At 45.3% G+C, this 20,523-nt stretch overlaps 1 protein-coding gene across 1 annotated transcript in view; it reads right to left on the bottom strand.

The window, feature by feature from the left end:
• LOC110534850 (serine/threonine-protein kinase 32A) overlaps positions 1-20,523 on the bottom strand; it is an 89,777-nt gene that overhangs the window by 29,613 nt on the left and 39,641 nt on the right. Inside the window, exon 6 of the mRNA XM_090185864.1 lies at positions 5,461-5,498. Within this exon, the coding sequence (XP_090041990.1) occupies positions 5,461-5,498 (38 nt within the window). The remainder of the gene's footprint in view (positions 1-5,460; positions 5,499-20,523) is intronic.

Genomic DNA, 20,523 nt, shown 5'->3' with positions numbered 1-20,523 from the left:
GAGTCAGAACAAAAGGCTGACAACTCTCTTTTTTTTGTCATTGTCTCACACCCTTGTCTCTCTCTCTCTCTCTCGCTCTCTCTCTCTCTCTCTCTCACTCTCACTCTTTCCATTTCTCTCCCCCCACCTTATTCTCTCTATTCTCTGTAGTTCTGACAGATTCAGGGCAGCAGCACCAGACAGACCATGGGCAGTGAGTGCTTTGTGTGTTTTGGGCTCCAGTGCTGTTCCTATAACCCATTGCTGCTGTTTGATCCTGGCCTCTGGTGTATACCAACTAAACCCCTTGGTGTATACCAACCCCTCTGGTGTATACCAACTAACCCCTCTGGTGTATACCAACCCCTCTGGTGTATACCGACCCCTCTGGTGTATACCAACACCTCAGGTGTATAGCAACTAACCCCTCTGGTGTATACCAACCCCTCTGGTGTATACCAACCCCTCTGGTGTATACCGACCCCTCTGGTGTATACCAACCCCTCTGGTGTATACCGACCCCTCTGGTGTATACCAACACCTCAGGTGTATAGCAACTAACCCCTCTGGTGTATACCAACCCCTCTGGTGTATACCAACCCCTCTGGTGTATACCGACCCCTCTGGTGTATACCAACCCCTCTGTTGTATACCAACCCCTCTGGTGTATACCAACCCCTCTGGTGTATACCAACCCCTCTGGTGTATACCAACTAACCCCTCTGGTGTATACCAACTAAATCCCTTGGTGTATACCAACCCCTCTGGTGTATACCAACCCCTCTGGTGTATACCAACCCCTCTGGTGTATACCAACTAACCCCTCTGGTGTATACCAACCCCTCTGGTGTATACCAACTAACCCCCTCTGGTGTATACCAACTAACCCCCTCTGGTGTATACCAACCCCTCTGGTGTATACCAACCCCTCTGGTGTATACCAACTAACCCCCTCTGGTGTATACCAACTAACCCCCTCTGGTGTATACCAACCCCTCTGGTGTATACCAACTAACCCCCTCTGGTGTATACCAACCCCTCTGGTGTATACCAACCCCTCTGTTGTATACCAACTAACCCCCTCTGGTGTATACCAACTAACCCCCTCTGGTGTATACCAACCCCTCTGGTGTATACCGACCCCTCTGGTGTATACCAACACCTCAGGTGTATAGCAACTAACCCCTCTGGTGTATACCAACCCCTCTGGTGTATACCAACCCCTCTGGTGTATACCAACCCCTCTGGTGTATACCAACCCCTCTGTTGTATACCAACCCCTCTGTTGTATACCAACCCCTCTGGTGTACACCAACCCCTCTGGTGTATACCAACTAACCCCCTCTGGTGTATACCAACCCCTCTGGTGTATACCAACCCCTCTGTTGTATACCAACCCCTCTGGTGTACACCAACCCCTCTGGTGTATACCAACTAACCCCCTCTGGTGTATACCAACCCCTCTGTTGTATACCAACCCCTCTGGTGTACACCAACCCCTCTGTTGTATACCAACCCCTCTGTTGTATACCAACCCCTCTGGTGTATACCAACCCCTCTGGTGTATACCAACCCCTCTGGTGTATACCAACCCCTCTGGTGTATACCGACCCCTCTGGTGTATACCAACCCCTCTGTTGTATACCAACCCCTCTGTTGTATACCGACCCCTCTGGTGTATACCGACCCCTCTGGTGTATACCAACCCCTCTGTTGTATACCAACCCCTCTGGTGTATACCGACCCCTCTGGTGTATACCAACCCCTCTGTTGTATACCAACCCCTCTGTTGTATACCAACCCCTCTGGTGTATACCAACCCCTCTGGTGTATACCAACCCCTCTGTTGTATACCAACCCCTCTGGTGTATACCGACCCCTCTGGTGTATACCAACCCCTCTGTTGTATACCAACCCCTCTGTTGTATACCGACCCCTCTGGTGTATACCAACCCCTCTGGTGTATACCGACCCCTCTGGTGTATACCGACCCCTCTGGTGTATACCAACCCCTCTGTTGTATACCAACCCCTCTGTTGTATACCGACCCCTCTGGTGTATACCGACCCCTCTGGTGTATACCAACCCCTCTGTTGTATACCAACCCCTCTGGTGTATACCGACCCCTCTGGTGTATACCAACCCCTCTGTTGTATACCAACCCCTCTGTTGTATACCAACCCCTCTGGTGTATACCAACCCCTCTGGTGTATACCAACCCCTCTGTTGTATACCAACCCCTCTGGTGTATACCGACCCCTCTGGTGTATACCAACCCCTCTGTTGTATACCAACCCCTCTGTTGTATACCGACCCCTCTGGTGTATACCAACCCCTCTGGTGTATACCAACCCCTCTGTTGTATACCGACCCCTCTGTTGTATACCAACCCCTCTGGTGTATACCAACCCCTCTGTTGTATACCAACCCCTCTGGTGTATACCAACCCCTCTGTTGTATACCAACCCCTCTGGTGTATACCAACCCCTCTGTTGTATACCAACCCCTCTGGTGTATACCAACCCCTCTGTTGTATACCAACCCCTCTGTTGTATACCGACCCCTCTGGTGTATACCGACCCCTCTGTTGTATACCAACCCCTCTGGTGTATACCAACCCCTCTGGTGTATACCAACTAACCCCTCTGGTGTATACCGACCCCTCTGTTGTATACCAACCCCTCTGTTGTATACCAACCCCTCTGTTGTATACCAACCCCTCTGTTGTATACCAACCCCTCTGTTGTATACCAACCCCTCTGGTGTACACCAACCCCTCTGGCGTATTCCAAAACCAGTATACTAGATTGTAGTGATGCCCAATGTGGATTAATTCATGATAATACTCTCTTCCAGGAGAGGAAAATAGGATTCCATGGGCTCTCTCTCTCCCTCTGTGTGTGTTTGTGTGTGTGTGTGTGTATGTGTTTATCACAAAATGTTGACCAACTATGACAGTGATGACAGTGAGTTTTACCTGGTTCTCTCATGGTTTCTCTTTGCTGTGGACCCTATGCAGCCTTAGGCAATGAGGAGGTGGAAATATATTGTGTGATTCTGCTGTGTCCTTAACTTCACTATAGTGTATGACAGGTGTGTGTGTGTGTGTGTGTGTGTGTGTGTGTGTGTGTGAGTGTGTGTGTGAGTGATTGCATGTGGTTTGTAAGTGTGCTCCCTCACATGAACGAACACACTTTGTGTTTGTCTGTTTTTGTCTGAGTGGGAAAGGCCTTCAGGATCACACACGCCTGGGAGCAAAGATCCAGCAGAGTAGCCCAGACAACTATCTCCCTCAGCTCAATGACACAGCCTGAGGTCTTGACATTTAGCATCTCCATCGTCCCTGTGCGTGACTTAATTGTTTTGCTGAAATAAATGCTATTCCCATTGGTTAGGGGCACAGGGTGTAAAGATTGGTACACTCTTCTAGGAATCAGTGATCTTTGAAAACCCTGCATAACTTCCTCCTGGGGATGCCCTTTGACCAGTGATATGTTTCAAAGTTCAGTCTGGATACATTAAACGTCTAGGTAGTCCTGTTGGTTAAGGGCTTGTAATTATAAACATTTCACTGTAAAGTCTACACCTGTTATATTCGGTGCATGTGACAAATAACATGTGATTTGATTTGATAGTAAAACACAGGCTGAGCTTGGCTGGGCTCCGGTGTAAAGGGAAATTGTGTTCCAGGAGAACAGATCTGTGGAGTGGGTCCTGAAGATACATATCAGACATCTTGTTGGCAGGCTATGATCAAGGGACAGGAGCCGGTAATGTCTGGATAAAGAGCACTGGCAGAGCAGGATAAATAAATAACATTGAGGTGAATAACATCTCAGGTCCTGAGGGTCAAATGACTGAGACAAAGAGAGAGACAGGCTCTATTTCTCTTTATTATCTCTATCTCAGTCTTTCTCTCTCTCTCAGTTTCTTTCTCCATATATCTTAGTTTCTCTCTACCTCAGTTTCTCTCTCCATATATCTCAGTTTCTTTCTCCATATATCTCAGTTTCTCTCTACCTCAGTTTCTCTCTCCATATATCCCAGTTTCTCTCTCCATATCTGTTTATCTCTCTCTCTATCTCAGTTTATCTCTCTCTCTATCTCAGTTTATCTCTCTATCTATCTCAGTTTCTCTCTCTATCTCAGTTTCTCTCTCTCTATCTCAGTTTCTCTCTCTCTATCTCAGTTTATCTCTCTCTCTATCTCAGTTTATCTCTCTCTCTATCTCAGTTTATCTCTCTCTATCTCAGTTTCTCTCTCTCTATCTCAGTTTCTCTCTCTCTATCTCAGTTTATCTCTCTCTCTATCTCAGTTTATCTCTCTCTCTATCTCAGTTTATCTCTCTCTATCTCAGTTTCTCTCTCTCTCTATCTCAGTTTATCTCTCTCTCTATCTCGGTTTCTCTCTGTCTCTATCTCAGTTTATCTCTCTCTCTATCTCAGTTTATCTCTCTCTATCTCAGTTTCTCTCTCTCTATCTCAGTTTATCTCTCTCTCTATCTCAGTTTATCTCTCTCTCTATCTCAGTTTCTCTCTGTCTCTATCTCAGTTTATCTCTCTCTCTATCTCAGTTTATCTCTCTCTCTATCTCAGTTTCTCTCTCTCTCTATCTCAGTTTCTCTCTCTCTATCTCAGTTTCTCTCTCTCTATCTCAGTTTCTTTCTCTCTCTTGCTCTTTCTTTTTTGTCTCCTCCACTCCCTCTCTCTCTCTCTTCCTGTTTATTTACAGGCACAGTTGTGGTGCCAGAAGGAAAGCCATGCCATAACCTTCCGGCCCAACCCCCCGGCCCCTGACCAGCTGCCCAATACCCTCCAAGGGCTTAATAGGAGGTTCAAAGAGATAGAGAGAGAGAGAGAGAGAGAGTGTGTATTTTTATGTGAGTAAGCGTGTGTGTGTGTGTGTGTGGAACGGTGTTTGTGTGTGTGTGTGTGTGTGTGTGTGTGTGTGTGTGTGTGTGTGTGTGTGTGTGTGTGTGTGTGTGTGTGTGTGGAGCAGTGGTTCATAACATTCAGTGCATTAATATTCCTCCCCTTCAGAATACTGATGAATGATTACACAGTTTACACTTTCTGCCTGGACAGCTTCTGCTTTGTTTCTCTGACAGCACCTGTTAGTGTGTGTGTGTGTGTGTGTGTGTGTGTGTGTTGTGTGTGTGTGTATGCACTATTTGTGGCTGCATAATGTTAGCGCCACCGCTAAAAGCTAAACTCATCTTTCAATAATTCAGTGGAGGTCATTCCTTACACAGCATTGATGGAAAAACACACCACATGTTACTGTGGGATGATGATGCTGAGGCTTTAGCTGCGCTTCCGTGCCTCCCTTCTCTCCCTCACACATAACTTGTCCCATGTTTCACATTCAACTTATGTAAACTGTAGATGTGACACATTTACGACACAAATCAGAATAACACGTCCCTTACGTTCCGATGTTTCAAAGTCAAACACAACGTTATGTAAACTGTAGCCGTCTTACCGTGTTCGTCCAGCAGAATGTTGTCAGGTTTGATGTCTCTGGAAATTCACACACACACACGCACGCACGCACGCGCACACACACACACACACACACACACACACACACACACACACAGAGAGAGAGAGAGAAACACAGCATCATTAGGGTCACTGACCAGCCCCATCCCCATGACGATGCTGACAATCACTACAGTCTCTCTTCACTGGGACATTGGAGGAAAAAAACAACACAAAAATCAATGTCATGTCAAGTTCCGTCCTTAGTTAAAGGGAGGCCTTGCCAAAAAGAACAATATCAACCCATAAGCTACACACACAGAAATGTACAGTGTGTCGAACACAGTATTATTACAACCAATAATGCCCCTGTGTCTTTAAATTGGACTGACAGGAAGTGTGCTTTTCCAGCCAAACACAGTTTAAGTCCCAAATAGCTTGCTATTCCCTTCAGTGCACTACTGTTGATGATAGGGCTCTGTAGTGCACTCTACATGGACGGAGTAGGGTGCCATTTGGAACGCAACCTCATTCCGTGGGCCTGATTATCCAGCCCAGTTCAGAGGACAGTCTGTCAGCAAGTCTAGAGGACAGTCTGTCAACCAGTCAGTCAGAGGGTGAAGGCTAGGGCCTGATTCTCCAGCCTGGTCCAGAGGACAGTCTGTCAGCCAGTCAGTCAGAAGGGGAAGGATAAGGCCTGATTCTCCAGCCTGGTCCAGAGGACAGTCTGTCAGTCAGAAGGGGAAGGATAGGGCCTGATTCTCCAGCCTGGTCCAGAGGACAGTCTGTCAGTCAGAAGGGGAAGGATAGGGCCTGATTCTCCAGCCTGATCCAGAGGACAGTCTGTCAGTCAGAAGGGGAAGGATAGGGCCTGATTCTCCAGCCTGGTCCAGAGGACAGTCTGTCAGTCAGAAGGGGAAGGATAGGGCCTGATTCTTCAGCCCAGTCGAGAGGACAGTCTGTCAGTCAGAAGGGGAAGGCTAGCCAGGCCAAAAAAAAGACACACTTTATATTTTTGGTGCATGGGTCTGTGTCTACACTGATTTCCAGCCAACCCATCATTCACTGGACAATTACTTATTTACTTTGAGCAATGGGACAAGGTGGAGTGTGTGAAACAGAGGGGTGTTGTGCAGCAGGTGTGTGTGTGTGTGTGTGTGTGTGTGTGTGTGTGTGTGTGTGTGTGTGTGTGTGTGTGCGTGCGTGCGTGCGTGCGTGTGTGTGTGTAAGAACCAGCAGGTAGGACCATGGGCACACCTTAGCAACCTGTGCAGAGGGACAAGTGTGGACCAGATTAGACCTTTTTGTATGAGAACCGCAGTGGCGACAGATCACACAGACTTAAGAGAGAACCACTTCAAAGAACAACTCTACCGTGTTTTTGCTCCATCATATGATAATCAAATATGATGTAGACTTTTTCTCATTTCGTTAGGGAAGCCTGCTTTGCCTCAGTTCTCATTTTCACAAAGCTGATCAAAATGGTCCTTCTGATCAAACACAGTAGGCCCACTTCATTTTCTCAATTACCCTGAAAGGACTGCAATGAGATTAATAAGATGCACAGAAGAGGATGGCTGAAGTTTTACATGCTCCTAACCAATTGTGCTATTTCGTTTGTAACTTATTTTTTAAACTTATTTTGTACATAATGTTGCTGCTACCGTCTCTTACGACCGAAAATAACTTCTGGACATCAGAACAGCGCTTACTCACCACGAACTGGAAGAGGCTTATTCCTTTAACGAGTCTGACGAGAAGGATCTACTGCTCTCCCGGGAACAGGCCCAGATCCCCGTCATTTGCGTGCAGAAAAGGAAAAGATGACGCAGATCGGGCTGCCTTCGGAGAATTCATAGGCGAGTGAGTAAACTCCCACTGCCATCCATTCTACTTGCTAACATGCAGTCATTGGAAAATAAAATTGATGACCTACGATTACGATTATCCTTCTAATGGTACATTAACAACTGTAATATCTTATGTTTCACCGAGTCGTGGCTGAACGACGACATGGATAATATAGAGCTGAAGGGATTTTCCATTCACCAGCAGAACAGAGAAGCTATGTCTGGTAAGACGAGGGGTGGAGTGTGTGTTTTTTGTCAATAACAGCTGGTGCGCAATGTCTAAAATTAAAGAAGTCTTTAGGTATTGCTCGCCTGAGGTAGAGTACCTTCTGATAAGCTGTAGCCCAAACTATCTACCAAGAGTTCTCATCTATATTATACGTGGCCATCTATTTACCACCACAGACCAATGCTGGCACTAAGACCGCACTCAACCAACTCTATAAGGCCATAAGCAAACAAGAAAATGCTCATCCAGAAGCGGCGCTACCAGTGGCCAGGGACATTAATGCAGGCAAACTTAAATCAGTTTTACAAAATATTTACCAGCATGTCACATGCGCAACCAGAGGGAAAAAACTCTAGACCTCCTTTACTCCACACACAGAGATGCATATAAAGCTCTCCTCCGCCCTCCATTTGGCAAATCTGACCATAATTATATCCTCCTAATTCATGCTTACAAGCAAAAACTAAAGCAGGGCGTGCCAGTGACTTGCTCAATATGGAAGAGGTCAGATGACGCGGATGCTACGGTACAGGACTGTTTTGCTAGCACAGACTGGAATATGTTCCAGGATTCATCCAATGGCATTGAGGAGTATACCACCTCAGTCATCGGCTTCTTCAATAAGTGCATCGAGGACGTCGTCCCCACAGTGAGTACGTACATATCCCAACCAGAAGCCATGGATTCAAGGCAAATTCCGCATTGAGCTAAAGAAAGCTAAAGAAAGCAAAGCGTCAGTACAGGATTTAGATTGAATCCTACTACACCGGCTCTGACGCTTGTCGGTTGTGGCAGGGCTTGAAAACTATTACGGACTACAAAGGGAAACCCAGATGCGAGCTGCCCAGTGACGCGACCCCACCAGACGAGCTAAATGCGTTTTATGCTCGCTTTGAGATAAGCAACACTGAAGCATGCACGAGAGCACCAGCTGTTCTGGATGACTGTGTGATAATGCTCTCGGTAGCCGATGTGAGCAAGACCTTTAAACAGGTAAAATTTCACAAAGCCGCGGGGCCAGATGGATTACCAGGATGTGTACTCAAAGCATACTTGGTCCAACTGGCAAGTGTCTTCACTGACATTTTCAACCTCTCCCTGACTGAGTCTGTAATACCTCCATGTTTCAAGGAGACAACCATAGCCCCTGTGGCCAAGGAAGCGAAGGTAACCTGCCAAAATGATTACCGCTCCGCAGCACAAACTGGAGTGGGTCTAGGTTATCATGAAGTGATTTGAAAGGCTAGTCATGGCTCACATAAACAGCATCCTCCCATATACCCTAGACCCACTCCAGTTTGCATACTGCCCCAACAGATCCACAGATGACACAATCTCAATCACAATCCACACTGCCCTTTCCCATCTGGACAAAAGGAACACCTATGTGAAAATGCTGTTAATTGACTACAGCTCAGCGTTCAACACCATAGTGCCCACGAAGCTCATCACTAAGCTAAGGACCCTGGGACTAAACACCTCCCTCTGCAACTAGATACTGGACTTCCTGACGGGCCGGCCCCTGCTGGTAAGGGTAGGGAACAACATGTAAGTAAGTCTGCCACGCTGATCCTCAACACTGGGGCCCCTCAGGGGTGTGTACTTCACCGACGACTGCTTGGCCAAACATGGCACCACCGCTAACATTATGAGACAGCCTATAGGGAGGAGGTCAAAGACCTGGCAGTGTGGTGCCAGGATAACAACCTCTCCCTCAATGTGAGCAAGACAAAGGAGCTGATCATGGACTACAGGAAAAGGCAGGCCAAACAGTCCGACCATTAACATCAGCTGGGCTGAAGTGGAGCGGGTCGAGAGTTTCATGTTCCTTAGTGTCCACATCACCAACAAACTATCATGGTCCAAACACACCAAAACAGTAGTGAAGAGGGCACAACAAAACCTTTTCCTCTCAGGAGACTGAAAAGATTTGGCATGGGTCCCCAGATCCTCAAAAAGTTATACAGCTGCACCATGGAGAGTATCCTGACAGGTTGCATCACTGCCTGGTATGGCAACGTCTCGGCATCTGACTGTAAGGTGCTACAGAGGGTAATGCGTATGGCCCAGTACATCACTGGGGCCAAGCTTCCTGCCATCCAGGACCTTTATAATAGGCGATGTCAGAGGAAAGCCATAAAATTGTCAAAGACTCCAGTCACACAAGTCCTAGACTGTGTTCTCTGCTACCGCACGGCAAGTGGTACCGGAGCGCCAAGGCTAGGACCAAAAGGCTCCTTAACAGCTTCCATAAGCCATAAGAATGCTGAACAATTAATCAAATAGTCACCGGACTATTACATTGACCCCCCTCCATTTGTTTTGTACACTGCTGCTACTCGCTGTTTATTATCTATGCGTAGTCACTTCACCCCTACCTACATGTACAAATTACCTCAACTAACCTGTACCCCCGCACACTGACAAGGTGCCGTATATAGCCTCGTTAAAGTTATGTTATTGTGTAACATTTTATTATTTGAAATGTTTTACTTGGTAAAACATTTATTTGTTTATTTAGTAAATACTTTCTTCACTCTTCTTGAACTGCACTGGTGGTTAAGGGCTTGTAAGTAAGTCATTTCACGGTAAGGTCTACACTTGTAGACTTGTTGTATTCAGCGCATGTGACAAATAAAGTTTGATATGATTTTTGATTTGAATGGAGGACATCCAACCTTGGATAGTCATCTCACTCGCTGAATAACAACTCTCATGCAATATACAGCGGCCTGGTGGTTAGAGCATTGGGCCAGTAACCAAAAATATTTGAGATGGAGTCCGAGCTGACTAGGTAAAAATCTGCCCTTGAGCAAGGCACTTAACCCTAATTAGCTGATCCCATGCTGTGACCCCACTCTCTCATGGTGTCTCAGGAGGAGTAGGATATGCAAAAAGCACATGTCCATTTCATACCACACTGCACATGTGTTAAACAGGACAAATATAAGCACCCTCTAACTGAACTTTGACATATCACATCTGGCCATATGTGTCCAGGGCCTAGAAGACAGCTGACAACATACAGTACATTACTGTATGATCATCATAACACTGGATCAGCTGAACGTCTAGAGTCTAGATCAAACAGCAGGCTAGTAGCAGCAGCACCTGTCAGGGGGGATCATGTCCATGAACCTTAGGGCAGTCAGAACTAATGAGGCTCCTATCAGTGGACAGGGTTGATTAGCATATCAAAGGGTGCCTGCTGCAGCAGGTGGGTGGGGTAGGGTGGCTGGCACCACCCTCATTACAGGGGCATCAGTGTACAGCCCAGAGCCCGGATGGGGGTTAAAAAGGTCAGTTGTGTTGTGCTTAATTAGCTGACATTTCCCTCAAAGGAGGCAGATGGAAAGGTATTTTATCTTTAAAGGCCATGGCAGCCATTGTGGAGCAACAGGACAGGGGATGCTGCAGCGCCACTCAACAGCCTGCTGATGATTATAGGTGTGACTGTGAGAGCCAGAGCCAGTCACGACACAGCCCTGCTGTCACCCAGACAACGGCCTTTTCTAGATGTGCAAACACTGGGGTTTTATCACCTGTTCTCTAAAAACCCACTGTTTATTGTTCTGCATTTTCTATTCAGATGAATAACAAGCACCCTGCCTGCGTATTTCTAGGATGAAAGCCCAGAGCGCTGTCTGACAAAAATTACCCAGTCACAGAGTATGAATTATTGGGGGCCCAGGGGGGTCTCAGAACCCCCGAATGAAACATGAGTGCGACAAAGTCAAACTTAGGAATTTAACCCTTCTCATATTTGTTTAAAATGTGCATTGCTACAGTGGTAAATAGTCAAGTAAAAGCTTATTCCAGAGGAAACGAACACCCCCACCTCTGCGTCATGGTCCAAAGAAAGTTGTCTATGTGGCTGCATTTGTCATCCCGGGACAGTCCCATATCTCAGCCCATTTTCAGGTGTCCCAACTTTTCTTTCTACAAAATTGGTTGTTTTGTCAGCAAGATGTATCAATTAATTCAGGCTTCAAGAGTGTAAACGCAATGACAATCGCCGAATGTCATTACACTATTAATGGATGCTAGAATTAGTGGACAAACGTGCAGGTAGCCACATTGTTTAAGGGATTTGTTTGACAATAAGATGGTTGTGTTCATGCCTAATTAAAGGTAATACAAATACTGAGCGTTAACCTTTTGCGTGTAGGGGGCAGTATTTTCACTTTTGGCAAAAAAACGTACCCATTTGAAACTGCCTATTTCTCAGCCCCAGAAACTAGAATATGCATATAATTATCAGATTAGGATAGAAAACACTCTAAAGTTTCCAAACCCGAAATAATATTGTCTGTGAGTATAACAGAACTGATATTGCAGGCGAAAGCCTGAGGAAAATCCAATCAGGAAGTGCCTCTTATTTTGAAACCTCTCTGTTCCTATGCATGCCTATCCTCCATGTAAAGGGATATTAAGAATATTCCTTTTTCTATGGCTTCCCTAAGGTGTCAACAGTCTTTAGACATAGTTTCAGGCTTTTATTTTGAAAAATGAGCGTGAAGGATCACATTGCGTAAGTGGACAGGTGGGGGCTCTCAGAGTGAGTTTTTGCGCAACTGAGTAAAGCCGCCATTGTTCCTCCCGCTGTTATTGAAAAACCTACTCACTCGGTTGATATATTATCGACTATATATTTTAAAAACAACATGAGGATTGATTATTAAAAAACGTTTGACATGTTTCTGTGGACTTTATGGATATTATTTGGAATATACGTCTGCATTGTCGTGACCGCTCTTTCCTGTGGATTTCTGAACATAACGCGACAAACAAACGTCGGTATTTTGGGTATAAAAATAACCTTTATGGAACAAAAGGAGTCTCGTGAGTGAAAACATCTGAAGATCATCAAAGGTAAACCATTTTTTTGATTGCTTTTCTGATTTTCGTGACCTAGCTACTTAATGCTTAGTGTACATAATGTTATGTTATGCTATCGATAAACTTACACAAACACTTGGATTGCTTTCGCTGTAAAGCATAATTTCAAAATCTGAGACGACAGGTGGATTAACAAAAGGCTAAGCTGTTTTTTCCTATATTGCACTTGTGATTTCATAAATATTAATATTTTTTTGTAATATTATTTGACTGTGGCGCTATGCTATTCAGCGATTGCTGTTGACAATTATCCCGCTACCGGGATGGGTAGCGTCAACCAGTTAAATGACGTCTTTAAATGTAATTTAACTGTGTTTTTTTGTTTTACCTTTTAATTTATTGTCAAACCAACCATTTCAGAAATTAGGGTACCTGCATGTTTGTCCACTAATTATTAGGCCCATTAAAAATGTTATCTTCGCATCTGCCCACTCATTACTGGTGTAGCTAGAAGCCTAATCCCAATCATCTAAACTGGTCAGTCCCCTCTCCCTGGGAATTGTAATAGCATGTGCTGACAAGCTTAATTAATTTCCATATTTTCAATGTGACAGCTGCACACTGGGCCCTCATCTCGCACTACAAATTCATTAGGACTGTAATATTCTGTAATACTGTAATATTCCAGCAATTAGAGATGAGAAACAGATGGCCTGATGTATCGACAGCCAGCTGGCTGAGGGACTATTCAAGGGCCTGATGTATCGACAGCCAGTTGGCTGAGGGACTACTCAAGGGCCTGATGTATCGACAGCCAGCTAGTTGAGGGACTATTCAAGGGCCTGATGTATCGACAGCCAGCTGGCTGAGAGCCTATTCAAGGGCCTGATGTATCGACAGCCAGTTGACTGAGGGACTATTCAAGGGCCTGATGTATCGACAGCCAGTTGGCTGAGGGACTATTCAAGGGCCTGATGTATCGACAGCCAGCTGGCTGAGGAACTATTCAAGGGCCTGATGTATCGACAGCCAGCTGGCTGAGGGACAATTCAAGGGCCCGATGTATCGACAGACAGCTGGCTGAGGGACTATTCAAGGGCCCGATGTATCGACATATATAGTGTATATTCCCATTGATTGATACTACAGTGCATTCGAAAAGTATTCAGACCCCTTCACTTTTCCACACTTTGTCATGTTACAGCATTATTCTAAAATGCATTTTAAAAATGAATTATCCTCATCAATCTAAACACAATACCCCATAATGACGAAGCAAAAACACGTTTTTAGAAATGTTTGCTAATTTATATATATACTGTATGTAAAAATAAAATAAATATATCATTTACATAAGTATTCAGACCCTTTACTCAGTACTTTGTTGAAGCATCTTTGACAGCGATTACAACCTCAAGTCTTCTTGGGTCTGACGCTACAAGCTTGGCACACCTTTATTTGGGGAGTTTTCCCAATCTTCTCTGCAGATCCTCTCAAGCTCTGTGAAGTTGGATGGGGAGCATCGCTACACAGCTATTTTCAGGTACCTCCAGAGATGTTCGATTGGGTTCAAGTCCGGGCTCTGGCTGGGCCACTCAAGAAATTTCAGAGACTTGTCCTGAAGTCACTCCTGCGTTTTCTTGGCTGTGTGCTTAGGGTTGTCGTCCTGTTGGAAGGTGAACCTTCACTCCAGTCTGAGGTCCTGAGCGCTCTGGAGCAGATTTTCATCAAGGATCTCTGTGCTCCCTTCACCTTTCCCTCAATCCTGACTAGTCTCCTAGTCCCTGCAGGTTGCATTTATATTATTTGTGTTCAGTATAAGCATCTTGTCTGCTAAATTAACAAAACAAGGTTATGCAATTGAACAGCCACAAGCAAGCACAACTTCTGAGGATACTGCTTTTTTGAAGATTGTGTTCCACGATATAATAACCAGTTGATATTATGGTTTGAATAAATTCATCTTAAATTGGACTTGTTTTTTTATTGACTGAATATTTATGAGGCAACTGAGCAATTAGGATTTGTTATCTGTAATGGATGATACATTAGGAATTGTTATTCATAATGGTTATGATAAATTAGGAATTGTTATCAGTAATGGTTATGATAAATTAGGAATTGTTATCAGTCAAAACATGTTAAATGCTCATCCCTATGCCATTTGGGATGGACCTTTGTTGTGTCCTTCCCGTCCTGAGTGAGGCTCATTAGTGATTCTGGAAGGGTGGGGTTGAAGGGCAGTGCACCTGATCCGCCTGGCTTTTCTCTCGCTTGACTAGTCCAACAACCTATTACCTGGATCTAATGATCTCATTACACCAGCTATCAGGATGAGAAGGGTAACCAGAACCTGCACCCAGTCAACTGATACCCCTCTGATACAGGGAAACAGATGACAGCTGGGACTGATCCCAAATACCTTAAATTGCTCTTTTGTGCTCCACCACACACAGGTCAGATCAGCCTGGAGGGGGGTTGGGAGGGTCAATCGTACACCTGCCTTGATGATAAGTTACCCTCAAACTCACACATGACACACACAAACACGGACACACACTGCTTGGGTCCATTGGGCTGTTGGGTTTTGCAGCATCATCTGTGTACACAGCCCACGCCTAATGAGGACTGCTTTTATGACTCCTTCACTATTGTGGAAGGCTAGTGCACAGGCAGCACAGACAGCACCAAAGACAGCACATACAGCCACCAGGCCTTAGGTGATGCTCTGCCCCATGATGTCCCAGAGCAGAGCAGGCAGCACAGAGAGGGAGCACCAGTCACCCAGCACTCAGCAGCAGCCAGGTGGCCACGCCCACCAGCCAAGAGAGGAATCAGCAGACTGACAGACAGCAGAAGCTTTGAACGTGAAGGGAAACCTCAACTAGCCACAGGAAGCAACTTACAGCTAACACTAACCGTCTCAATCCCAATAACAGGGTTTAAGCTGAAGCAGAGTTTTCATTCACTTGAGTTTGATCAGTGAAATAATACTAATGATAACAACAGCTCTGTCACAGGCGGAGTGGCCGAGTGGAGGAGATTGATGCTACAGTATTTCTTATTCATAGACACAATGCTTGAATTTCACTGCCTGACGAGTACACGTTCAGCTGGCTCCCGTCTAATTTCGTCCGGTTTGAGTCAGTTGGTCTTTGGAGAGCGTCTGTTTGAACATGGCATTCTGAGGCATGGCTTACTGAATCCCAATTATTACTGATTAATTATTTACTATCTCAAGCTCAGGGAGAACGCTAAAAGTTCACCAAATGTGGACGCTCCTGTAAGCCAGTACACTGCAATACACAAGCAGGTAATTATAGATATTTTAGGGTAGACTAGAGGGAAAATATGTTGTCATGCTCCCAGTAAACAAATGTTCACAAATCCACTGTTGTGAGTTTAAAGGATGTTTAACGTACCTTCTAATGCCATGCTATACCTGCCTCCCCATCTGAAATATGAAAACATACAGTCTCCTCCTGTTGTGAAATATTTATGCAGACTATAAATACAGAACACTTAACTTTTCATTTGGAACAAAATAGCTTTCCCACTAGGCAAAAACTGGTTGAATCAACAGTGTTTCCACGCCATTTCAACCAAAAGATTATATGTGATGACGTTGAATCAATGTGGAAAACTGATTGGATTTTAAAAAAGCAATCAACGTCAGGGAATTTAGTCTTTTTGTTCACCCAACTCCGAATCGAAATCCAAAGACAAGGTGAAATGTTTTGTTGATTTCATGTTGAATTGACATTTTGACTTTGAATTGACACAACTCAACGAGATGTAAATGAAAACTAGACGTTGGACGGATGTTTGTGCCCAGTGGGTTACTTCTTCACAGAACCATCACTCTCAGGCGCCATCATACTATGGGATGAGAACGTGCTGACAAACGTCAGCTGTTCATCTTCCTTTAACAAATGAGTTTGAGCAGCAGAGAGATAATGTGTCTGGACTCTGGTTGAAGCCAAGCCAGGGACACAGAGAGCCCTGATAGAGCTGTGAGTTTGAGCAGCAGAGAGATAATGTGTCTGGGCTCTGGGTGAAGCCAAGCCAGGGACACAGAGCCCTGATAGAGCTGTGAGTTTGAGCAGCAGAGAGATACTGTGTCTGGGCTCTGGGTGAAGCCAAGCCAGGGACACAGAGAGCCCTGATAGAGCTGTGAGTTTGAGCAGCAGAGAGATACTGTGTCTGGGCTCTGGGTGTTGCTGAAGCCAAGCCAAGCCAGGGACACAGAGAGCCCTGATAGAGCTGTGAGTTTGAGCAGCAGAGAGATACTGTGTCTGGGCTCTGGGTGTTGCTGAAGCCAAGCCAAGCCAGGGACACAGAGAGCCCTGATAAAGCTGTGAGTTTGAGCAGCAGAGAGATAATGTGTCTGGGCTCTGGGTGAAGCCAAGCCAGGGACACAGAGAGCCCTGATAGAGCTGTGAGTTTGAGCAGCAGAGAGAAAATGTGTCTGGGCTCTGGGTGAAGCCAAGCCAGGGACACAGAGCCCTGATAGAGCTGTGAGTTTGAGCAGCAGAGAGATAATGTGTCTGGGCTCTGGGTGTTGCTGAAGCCAAGCCAAGCCAGGGACACTGAGAGCCCTGATAGAGCTGTGAGTTTGAGCCGCAGAGAGATAATGTGTCTGGGCTCTGGGTGAAGCCAAGCCAGGGACACAGAGAGCTCTGATAGAGCTGTGAGTTTGAGCAGCAGAGAGATAATGTGTCTGGGCTCTGGGTGAAGCCAAGCCAGGGACACAGAGCCCTGATAGAGCTGTGAGTTTGAGCAGCAGAGAGATAATGTGTCTGGGCTCTGGGTGTTGCTGAAGCCAAGCCAAGCCAGGGACACAGAGAGCCCTGATAGAGATGTGCGGAGATTGATGATGAAACAGCACATTTGGAGAAACTATGTCTGGTCAGTGTCACATCATACAGGGAACCAGAAAGACACACTGTGCCAGTTTGAGGCTGTGCTGCGCAGAGCACCTCCGAGCTGAACAAAGCTTAGCTGGGCTGAGTTGAGCAGCTGAAAAATCCAGCTCTCATCAGAGTGTAAAGGAAAGATCTGCACTCACAAAAACCAAACCAGGCTGAAAGACAGCGACACAGCTCTCCAAGAGCATCAGATCAACAGACATCCACATGATGCAACAGGCGTAGAAAAATGACAACAAAATGATTTGGAGAGATTCAGAGAACAGATACACACTCCCCCCGTGTGAACACCTCCCTGGTGAGATCAGCCAACGGTGTTGGAAATAAACACGAGAGAACAGCTGTGGCTTACTATGCTTCATTTGATAGCAATCTGAATAAACATAGAGCCAGCCTTGAAAGACATTCTACATGGAATGACTTCCAAAAGAGATAGTGAGACTGAACTCAAATGTGATTATGCATTCAGTGCTGTTTCCTTTAGGTGCAGGATTGAGGCTTCACAATCACATTTGTCCCTCTGACTGTATCTTTCCTCTAAACATAGCCTGGATGTGTCTGTAGCTTCAGTGTGAGAGCCAGAGGGCATCTCTGCAGCTCGTCTGCCTCTGTGTAAAGCAGGAGGCGGCTCTTTCTCTCCCAGAGCTCAGAGCACAGCCTTGTTCATAGCCATGCTCTACTTTCACAGTGCTGTAGTCTGTTGAATGGAGAGGAGCACTGCAACACCGTATAACCGTGGCTAATAATTCAAACTGTGAACATAAAAACAATAGATAGCTCCAGTCTCTGTGGCACTTCTGTTTTTAGTTTAAAACCAAGCAAACATCTAACCTTATTCCAGACGCAATTGATGTCTGATGTCAAAACAGATAATTTCCCAGCTATCACATTCTGAGAACCGTATATTTACTGAGCTCCAGAAGAAGAAGAATAGGCTACTCACTGTATTAGTCTGAAGCAATGGACAACCGGGTGCATATTCAAAATCTGTCAAATGATATTTTATCTCACGTAAGGACATAATCTGTCATCTTTGTGAAACACACACCGACACCAAGCATCTACTCTACATCACCATCTCCACACTATAGTTAGTTATGGGAGACTGAGGTTTCATCATGTGCTGCAGACCACTACTCAACAACCCAACAGGAAGAAATTAGAAATCCTATTGATAAGTTAAAATAATTTGGTCACAAAGGCTGCGTTTACACAGGCAGCCCAATTCTGATATTTTTTCCACTCATTGGTCTTTTGACCAATCACATCAGATCTTTCCACATCAGATCTTTTCAGAGCTGATCTGATTGGTCAAATGACCACTTAGTGTAGAAAATCTCAGAATTGGTCTGCCTGTGTAAACACAACCTAAGTGAACTGAGAAACACCTGAAGGGGACTCAGGGCTCACATAATGTGTTTCTCAGTTCACTTATTGTAGGTTATGTTTACACAGGTAGACCAATTCTGAGAAATTTTTTTCACTAAGTGGTCTTTTGACCAATCACTGTTGATCAAAGTGCAGAAGCTACAGAAATGAGTGAGTCAATAACGCCACAACTCCACCACTTCCCTTCCTACAGGTCCTGGCCTGTGGTGATAATGCTTCCGGCTTCAGTCACATCTATACTGTTCCCCACGTCCACCCTTTTTAATACCACTTGCTTGTCTTCCCCTGTGATTCCAACCATCTAAATGAAGCTGCTGTGGGGACTGGGGAGTGAGTCAATAACACCACAGCTCTACCACTTCCCTTCTCACACCTCACACCTCAAATCCCTTTTTCCACTTGTGTTGTTTGGAGGGGATCGTCTCTGAAGATGCCACTAATTGAGATGCGTCTTAGTGTTAGTAATTGAAAACCCCATGAGAAGGTACTGACAAAACAGGCCTTGTTGCCTTGCTACCCTGAGGGCAATAGAGGCACAGTACTCCCTGTATCTATTGTGAAAAGGTAAAACTGGTCTTGGGGTAATTCATATTATTCTGTAGGTAAATCTGTGACACTCCATTTAGTATGATATATTACAGTATGTTTGGTTACATAATGAATAGAATAGCGGTTGTAAAATATCATATAGTATCATGTATCTTACTTGGTCGTACAATAGCATACGAATTGGATGATGGTCCTTATCTTGGTGGATGTATAGCATTATACGTCTTTCGCTGAGACCAGGGTGCTTATTGCACAGTAACAACAAAGGAGAATTATGGGGAGAATTTACATTGGCGTTTAGGGAAATTATAACGACAAAAGTTTTTAATTTATGTAGCAGGTTAAGTGAAATGGGTTAAATTTAGGATACGGGTTAGCTGAAATGCTAACCACCAACGAGACTCAAACACGCAATTTTTTGATTGCTAGAAGGTCGGGATTACGCATACCCATCCTCCCCGACCAACCTCCCTACTTTCGTTTCTGTTTAGCAGGGATGGGCAACTTTGAAGGGGGTGGGTCCACCTTCCGAGCAAAACATTTTAGTGGCCTACTTCTTGACAGCAGAGAGAAAAAATTGAAGTTTTGGAGTTCATTTTCTGTAATTCCACACATTTTGTCATAGAGCATTGAGAAAATACTGCATTATTAAATCAAGTTTGCCCTAAAGCTAAACACTTTGAGGGGCAGAGAAAATATTTTAAAATTGTATAATTAATTTCAAGCCATTCTACTCACATTGCCGTTTCAATAGGCAATTTCCTGTAATTCTGCACATTATGCCATAAGGTGGAGAGAAATGTTTGCAATTTTATAACAAATTTCATGCTATTATTGTCACATGGGATGACGCTGGAGGGATGAAGCAGGTACGGGGAGTCAAACATTTAACATGGAACGGACATGGAACGAGACAGGAACAGCGTTAGCACAAGGGTAACAAAGACAAAAAACAATTAATGCAGCAGTGGGGAACAGAGCTGGGAACTTACAACTATAGGGGAGGAAAGAAACAGGTGATGAGTGAGTCCAGGTGAGTCCAATATTGCTGATGTGTGTGACAAGGGAAGGCAGGTGTGCTCAGTGGATGGAAGGAGTGCGTGATGCAGGGCAACCTGGCACCCTCAAGTGCCAGGAGGGAAGATCAGGAGCAGAAGTAACAGTATCCCCCCCTCTTGGGGCACCACCCGGCGTCCCAACCTGGCGAACAGGTTGGGCGCTGGGCGAGCCGACTGGGGCATGGAAGCCAGACAATCCAACTGAGGCAAGACGCCTGTCGA

This window comes from Oncorhynchus mykiss, chromosome 10 (genome assembly GCF_057628025.1).
Source record: "Oncorhynchus mykiss isolate SJ-2025 chromosome 10, ASM5762802v1, whole genome shotgun sequence".
Taxonomy (NCBI): domain Eukaryota; kingdom Metazoa; phylum Chordata; class Actinopteri; order Salmoniformes; family Salmonidae; genus Oncorhynchus; species Oncorhynchus mykiss.
This window is presented reverse-complemented; position numbering and strand designations above follow the sequence as displayed.